At 46.1% G+C, this 8,223-nt stretch overlaps 1 protein-coding gene across 1 annotated transcript in view; it reads right to left on the bottom strand.

Moving 5' to 3' along the window:
- Positions 1 to 7,783, bottom strand: part of magi2a (membrane associated guanylate kinase, WW and PDZ domain containing 2a) — a 149,770-nt gene extending 141,987 nt beyond the window's left edge. The window contains exon 1 of the mRNA XM_056579012.1: positions 7,343 to 7,783. Within this exon, the coding sequence (XP_056434987.1) occupies positions 7,343 to 7,616 (274 nt within the window). The 5' untranslated portion in view covers positions 7,617 to 7,783. The remainder of the gene's footprint in view (positions 1 to 7,342) is intronic.
- Positions 7,784 to 8,223: the final 440 nt, after the last annotated feature.

Below are 8,223 nucleotides of genomic sequence, written 5' to 3' on the forward strand. Positions count from 1 at the left end.
CAGCCAGTCAACCAGTCAACCATCCTGCCAGCCAGTCAACCAGTTAACCAGCCAGCTAGTCAGTCAGGAGGAGGGAGTGGAGGTGGAGGATCATCTCCTCTCTGGCTGGACTCGTTGGGTCTAACGTTAGGCAGGAGGGAGTGAGTCGATGAGGATCAATGCCCAGGAAGAACCCAGACCCCACAATGTGAGCACATCGGATTACACAAAGACATGCTGGGATGGAGAGGCAAAGGCAGACAGGCACACACACACACACACAGGAGATGTAGTGGTCCTGGGCAACAGTCTTTGACCTTGCTCTGTGAGAAAACACCGCAGATGCAATCCTTCGATAGTAGGGAAACAGACTCGCTCACACACACTGAATGTATAAAACACTTGTTCGCTACACGGGCGATCAGACAGATGCATCATGGGACAGAGTCGGCTGAAGTGCTCTCTCTCTCTAGCTGTGTTCGAAATCGTTCCCTATCATGGATGTAGTGCACTAAATAGGGTGCACGCCATTTTGTAGGGTGTTCGAAATCTCAGTGGTCCACTATATAGGGCACTATATAGTGGACTTAAAATAGGGTACATACGATGTTCCCTATGTTACTCCCGTATACCACAATGCAATGCGGCTGTGTTTTTCCGGAGGAGAAGAAGAAGCTGAATAACCGCGAAAACTAATACATTTAATGATGCTGTCTCCGGCTTTCGTTTAGAAATGTCAACAATTTATTTGGGATTTAACATAGAATATTTAACATTCAACATCAATACAACCTCCAGCTTTCCTCGTGAGTGCCTGGTATGTTTACATGATGTGGGCGCATCTGTCTGCGTCACACAAATACCCGGCGCATTTACTGACGCAAATGACGTTTAGAAATGTTCAGCGTAGTGTCCGAATTCTCGTTCCCTATTCCCTATATAGTGCACTAAATCATATACACTATATAGGGAATAGGGAACGAGTGTATAGGGAACGATTTCGAACACAGCTTGTGTCTTTGATCTGAACACCTTATGTTGTCCTGGCGACGCCATGGGCTACATCAAGCAGATGTTTATTGCCTTTGTTTGTCTCTCTCTCTCTACTCCCTCTTTCTCCCTCACTGTCTTTCTCTCTCCCTTTCATAGAAAATATAGTCTTGAGCCCTGTTGATCGATTTATAAGTTGCATTTATTTATTTAGTCTGTAAAACTGTAGGTCTTAGCTCACCGAAACTCACAGAAAATCGTTAGAAAAGATCAGATAGGAAAGCGTTCCCTCTAGAGCAGCGTTCTGCTCTTCTGTACAGAAAAATGGACAGCATGTATACAGAGAGGGTTGTATTGGGAGAATATATCAGTTATGGGATACATTATATAATTAAATAAATAAATAAACCTCTCTATCCGTCTATCTCCTGGCTCTATATCTTGGCACTTCAAAGCAGTTTATTTGGATTGTTTGATTCGCTTTGAGCAAATAAATAAATGTAATGTAATGATATGCATATAACATTACTGAAAACATTATTGTTCAGCACTGACAACAGATATGTCCAGGTCATTTTCATCTATAAACTGGATGACCATGTTGACCAATACTTTGCATTGGTCAACATGTTCACCAATTAACTGATGATCAACATGTTCAACAAAGAACACATCCTCATCATCAACATGGTCTCATATATTCAATGCAGCTTTAATTCAGGGGTTATTGCCGTTCATGTGCTGTTGCTTTGGTCTGAGGTAAACACACGCAATTAAATCAATAAATGTCTCCTGAAATAAATCAAAGTAAAAGTCCTTCTGAAAAACGTCTAATTTATTTTAGGATTATTTCATAGCCATATTTATTTACTTCAGCCATATTTAGTTATTTACTTGATATTGACTCAAATGGCACTCCATATTCATGATCAAAGTAACTATACGCAGTACCTGATCCTTTCTCTGTATGTATGCCTCTGTGTTCATATGTGTATATCTGCTTGGATATATAGATATATAGATAGATGGATATATATATATGTGTGCATTTTTTCGTGTGAATGTTTGTGTATGTGCATTGTGCATGCATCTGTCCATGTCTTTATCCGTGTGTGTCTGTGTACGTGTGTCTGTGCCCGTGTTCATGTTTTTTGTCTGCGCATGTGTGTGACTGTGTGTGTTTGTCTGCGGATGTGTGTGCGTGCGTGCATGTCTGTCAGTCTGTCTTCACACGCACTCCCTTTGGGTTATTTATTCTCAACCACTTATCTCCACCGCCGTCAAATTAACTCTTCATTACTAAAAAAAAACGGTTGTACCATTGTACCATTACTGGTGTTTACGGATTCTTCATGATTCCTGTTTGTGTTCGGCTCCTCTCGTTGGCGCCCCAAACAGACGCCGCCACCGCTGCCCGCTGAGGAGCTGAAGTTCTCGTATGTATTAATAACTCCCCAGCCTACACGTTTTGTTCTGTGCCAGGAGCTGTGCGGTTCACTGGGAGACTCACACACCACCCCCCCCCCCCCTCCCCCCTCCCCCCCACTGCGGAGCGCTCCGGTCCTGATGCGAGGGGGGCAGAGTCCTCATCTCACGCCTGGTCATGGAACTAAACATAAAGGCGCTGATGACGATGATGACAATGATGTGATGGTGATGATGAGGATGATGGTGTTGGACTCTTTGCCAGAGAGGGGAGGGAGGGACTTTAAACTGTAACCACCTGTTAGAGGTCAGTTTATGAATTACATAAACCAGGTTACATAAACCAGATAGTTTAGTCTCTGCAGGTTACATAAGCCAGGTAGGTCATTCTCTGCAGGTTACAGGAACCAGGTAGGTCAGTCTCTGCAGGTTACATAAACCAGGTAGGTTAGTCTCTGCAGGTTACATAAACCAGGTAGGATCGTCTCTGCAGGTTACATAAACCAGGTAGGTCAGTCTCTGCAGGTTACATAAACCAGGTAAGTCACAGTCTCTGCAGTACAGCACTTTGCTCAATGCTTCGGTTGATAACCTTCATAGCTTGTTGTTGCTAACAGCTTCTCCAGCCTGGATAACAACATGCACCCGCCTGCCAATCTGTCAGAAGTGCCTCCGGGCATGAGGAGCGGTTCTGTGCCTAGCCGGTAGTCGCCTGGGTCTCCGAGGGCCAGACGGAGAGGCCGGGCGGGCCTGTGAACCGTAGTAACGGACTGAACAGAATGTTAAGCACTGAGTGTCCCATGGCGAGGTTCAGCTCCTCTGCTGGAATCAGACCAGGAACCCGAACCAAACTAACACCACGAGGCACTCACTGTAGCTATTTAGGCTGTGTGTGTGTGTGTGTGAGAGTGAGTGTATAAGAGATACAGAAAAAGAGAGAATGAGAGACAATAAACTGAAAAGTAAGCAGGAAAAAGACAGAAGAGAGCGCAGGGAGGTAAAGTAGTTAAAGCCGTTTACCCTTCAGCGGATGATCCAGGTCAAACCAATAGATTCTGCAAAACAGGACTTACAAAAGCTTTGAGATCATTCCCCCCCCCCCACCCTCCTCCACGGGCAATAAATCTGCCATTTCCACAAGAGAGACGGGCGTGTGGAACCTTCCCGCGGTCTCACTGCGGGCTGTCCGTCAGGGCTTCTGATGACAAGCGTACACAATCTGTAATCCGGGGGGACGGGAGCTCGCTCTCTGCTGCAGAAATTGGAATACCTAAATAGGACAACCTAATCTTTAAGTAAAACCCTTTGGAAAATAAACGCTGTGCATTTTGTTGGTGTGCGTGAATGAGTGAGTGAACAATGTTGAAATTGTATCTGAAATGTATCTCAAGTCAACTTAAATAACATCGTAATACTGAAAGAGAAGATGGTATTTTCTTGTATTATACTTGTGTGTGTGTAACCAGCGTGTGTGTGCGTGAATGTGGTGTACGATTATTACGTCGCACAAGGCAGACGTGATGCTGTTCAGCTGTTGGCAATCCACCCTGATCCAATACTTCTACTCTGGAACTCATTTTATAATATTACAGGCTGATATTATAATATAATTATAATAACTATATTAGCCCGGACGCCGAGCTCAGGCGATATGGAAAGAAACCCAACATTGATTTGAATTTCTCAGAAGTTAGCAAAGAAGCGTCAGAGAGATAATTAAAAGTTTGATGGTACTACAAATCTCTCAGGCATACATGTTCTAACTAAAGCAGATCAAACTCAGTACAACACACACCCTATAAAATAAACATCCCTTCTGAGAGTCTGAGAGTCTAAGTGTCTCGTTCAGACTGGATCTTCCTCCTTGTTCTCCAAGCAGAACCATACAGATATGGGTTAGGGTTAGGGTAACCCTCGATGCTCGAATCTGCAGGATCTCAGTGAACATTGGCAGGCGGTCTGGCCATCGACAGGAATCATTGATTTCCAAATATGGTCGGCGCCTTGAGTTGTACAATGCAATTTAGCCAATCAGAGCGTCTCTTAGCTTCGGCCAAATCCAGTTGGAAGTAAAGCAAAGATCCATTCTCATCTGAGAAAAACAAGTATTTCTTTACTTCGTTATTCAGTCGAGTAGGGCTGCAGTCAACCAAAGAAGATCTCGGCCGACTGAAGTTCTACCGAGAGTCTACGACCCATCGATTGGTCGAAATTCAAAAAATTGAACAATCGAATCTGCCGCAGTGCTCTCAACTCTCCCTGCCAGCTGAACATCACGTTGGTGCTGTTTGGAGCAACAATGTTTTGCTTAGTAAAAGATAACACAAGTCAGTCGGAACATTGGATTCGAGGTTTGAGGCATTTAGATATTAGGGAAATGGCTTTCAGCAGCATCAAGTCCAGACCGACCTGCAGAGCCAGGAGGTGAACTCAGGAGACCAGGATGGACTCGCGGGCTAGTCCTCCTCTAGTGTAAGACCGGAGGACCGTCCAGACTCATTGGTCATGAAACTTTAATCTTCCAGACGTCACGGATCAACAGATCCCACATCAGGCAGCTGTTTCGTTATACTTGTGGGGATTGATCAATTATTTAAAGCTGCTGATCAGAGAGCTGTGAAGGGAGGGAGCAGAACAGAGCAGGGGACCGATTTTGATTCCTCCCTTTGCTTCCTCCCTCCCGTCGTTAGTATCCCCCGCCTTCGCAGCACCTGGGATCGAGTGGTAGGATCATGGAATCCCAAGCCAATCAGGGAAGACATGTCCTGATTGGTCAGCAGTGAGCAGTCTCGGAGACAGACGCAGTCAGCTGGAAACAGGTCTTCTCACGGAGCATCGCCCCACTCAGAGATGGACGGATCGACCCATTCTGTCAGATTATACTCATAACTCTCATTAGTCTTATGACCGTACCTAAAGCCCTTCAACGTGGAAGAAGAAACTGATCCTCGTGCAGCCCCACTCATTCTGTGGTCCGGACCTTGAAGCAGGTCTGCATGTCATAAGGGGCCGGTCCAGCTCAGGGCAGCTTGCTCATGGATGACTTACTATAAAATGCACTTTATTCAACCCCAAACCCCTTGGAGATCAATACAGTGCATTTTACATTTGCAATACAACTTTAAAATACAGTGCAATACAGTTTATTGCACACACACACACACACACACACACACACACACACACACACACACACACACACACACACACACACACACACACACACACACACACACACACACACACACACACACACACACACACACAACACAGCTCTGTCTGCTCACATCTTTACTAAAACACATAATAAATAAACATGCTTTTGTGTCCCAATACATCAACTGAAAACACTTTGTTCACCAAATCCTTGGCTAAGGCATCTCAGGTGAGAGATAACCCAGCAAGTTTGTGTCGAAGATTTCTTCACAGTTTCGTATCTCTTCACCAAACCTCTGAAATACTTTGACTCACAAGAGCAGAAGCGCAGAGTGTCTTACAGATTCAGATCTGTGGATCACTTCAGGCGTCCTGCCAAGAGACACCAACATCAGGATCACTGTCACCACTTCACGATAACAGAGGTTCACGGGAGGAAAAATGATACCACTCTTTTTCTCTTTACAAATCCTCTGTACAGCACCCCCCCCCCCCCCCCCCCCCGCCCCCCCCACACACACACACACACACAAACACACACCCTGAGCCAAAGCTCCTTATGGGTATTTGCGGTTTTCCGTCTAAAACGAGATTCCCCGCGGATCTCTCTCCCAGGGTGCACTCTAATGTATGCGTTCAATGCCATTAGCTCAGCCAATCAAAAGCCAGCAAAATATGTCCCAAACCCACAGAGCAAATTTACAGCCGTTGACAAGCAGGACTTCAGCGGCTGTGGAGGGAAGCTTCACGCGGATCAGTCGGCCCACGCTGCTCTGCCTGATGGGGCTCACTTTACGCTCTCAAAACGTCCCCAGAGTTATTTTAGGAGATGTGTGTGAGAACACGGGTGAGCAGCACTCTTTCTAGTGCATAAATCGGAATATTAAAATAGGCCAACCTAATCTCTAAGTAAACTCTTTTGAAAAATAAACTGTGTGTGTGTGTGTGTGTGTGTGTGTGTGTGTGTGTGTGTGTGTGTGTGTGTGTGTGTGTGTGTGTGTGTGTGTGTGTGTGTGTGTGTGTGTGTGCTGAAGTAAATAAGATGCATCTCTCGTTCTTTTCAGGGACATCTTAATATTTTAAAGATTAAACAAGATGAGCGTTTTTCAATAAATAGAAATATAGTTCTATTTTTTAGAATATATTTGAATCAAAGGCTTGCCCATCTCATGTATTCGCTCTATGTTCTGGGGAGGAGATGATGTCTAGTCCATAACTGGTGAATGAAGTCATCTACTCAATAAACCATGTGGATAGATTCTCATGTGCATACTTGCTATTGAATGTAAGGCTGTCATATTTCATCTGTTCATTTCCTTCTCCTCGTAAAGTTCTAGCAGAAATATCCATCACTAGGTCCAAATCAATGCCCCCCCCCCCCCCCCCCCGCCCCCCCCCCCATAGAGTGACAGCCCCTCTCCAACTTCCTCCACGATGAACATCAACCATCATCTGACTGAAACTACCGTCACCGACATCAGCAGGATGAATATCCACCATCATCTGACTGATACTAACATTCACCAACAGCAGCATCTCCAGACAGAGAAGCAGCAGGAACGTAGACCTTAGAACTAGACAACAATGACAACATGACAACACAACCACATCGCCATCAACCATCGTTATCGTGCAACAATGATATAACTGAACACGAAAGTTCAAACGCAATACGCAAAATCTGATTTCAATCGCAGTAAACTCGTCGGTCGATGTTGTCACAAAGGACACAATGCGTGCCTGAAACCACTAAAGAACACAATGCGTGCGTGAATCCACGCGTTCATCCTACCTTGCTTCACGCACTTCAGCCGGACGGGGTCCCTGCAGTGCCGGACCACGGCTTGGACGTCCCGGGTGGTGAGCCCGACAACAGGGGTGTCGTTGACCTCCAGCAGGAGCTCACCCCGGGTCCCGCCGGTCCCCTCTCCTCCCAGGACGGGGAACTGGCCGAGCTCCGCGCCCCCCCTCAGCTCGAACCTCAGCTCCCCCTCTCTGGTCCTGCTCAGGACACTCTCGTGGACTTTGTTGGTCCAGTGGCTCTTCTTCTTCAGGCTTTTGGACATGGCTGAAGCACGGGAAGAATAAAGCAAAATCACACGAAGTCTTCCATTCAGGGTCTCAGTGTTGTCGCGGTGCGTCTCCTCCTCCGGTGGGTGGATCCATGTCAGCCCGGACACACGGCGGCTGGACCGGGCTGTGGAGGTCTGCTGCTCAGCTCAGCTCCAGAACGGTCGACTGACCCGGATGTGAAGGCTGGAGGAGACGAGAGCTTTTCCCAATCCAGCTTTCCACGTGAAAAAAGAGAAGCGCTCCGAGCTGTGTGTTTCCACTGGAGAGGAGCGGAGTTCTCACCACCAGACTAACGCATGTGTCCTAATGTGCTGCTGTCGGCCTGCTGGAGAACTAAGAATTTTTAAACACACGACAGGCCTACTGTGGGTTAGCTAGCCTTGTTGTTCTCATCTTGGAACTTTGTGCAGCAGAAGGATTGAGAATCCCTCTTGCAGCAGAAGTCGAGCCTCGGAACTCTCTGATAAAGTTATGTTAACTTACAGTTTTCTGCCACTACGAGTCTCCGACCTCAACTCTATTGCGCATTATACAGTGTTGAAAATACTTTTAGGACTTGTTAATTGTCTTTTATGGATTATTGCCATCAATGACGTTTTT

The sequence above is a fragment of the Gadus chalcogrammus genome, chromosome 19, assembly GCF_026213295.1.
Source record: "Gadus chalcogrammus isolate NIFS_2021 chromosome 19, NIFS_Gcha_1.0, whole genome shotgun sequence".
Lineage (NCBI taxonomy): Eukaryota > Metazoa > Chordata > Actinopteri > Gadiformes > Gadidae > Gadus > Gadus chalcogrammus.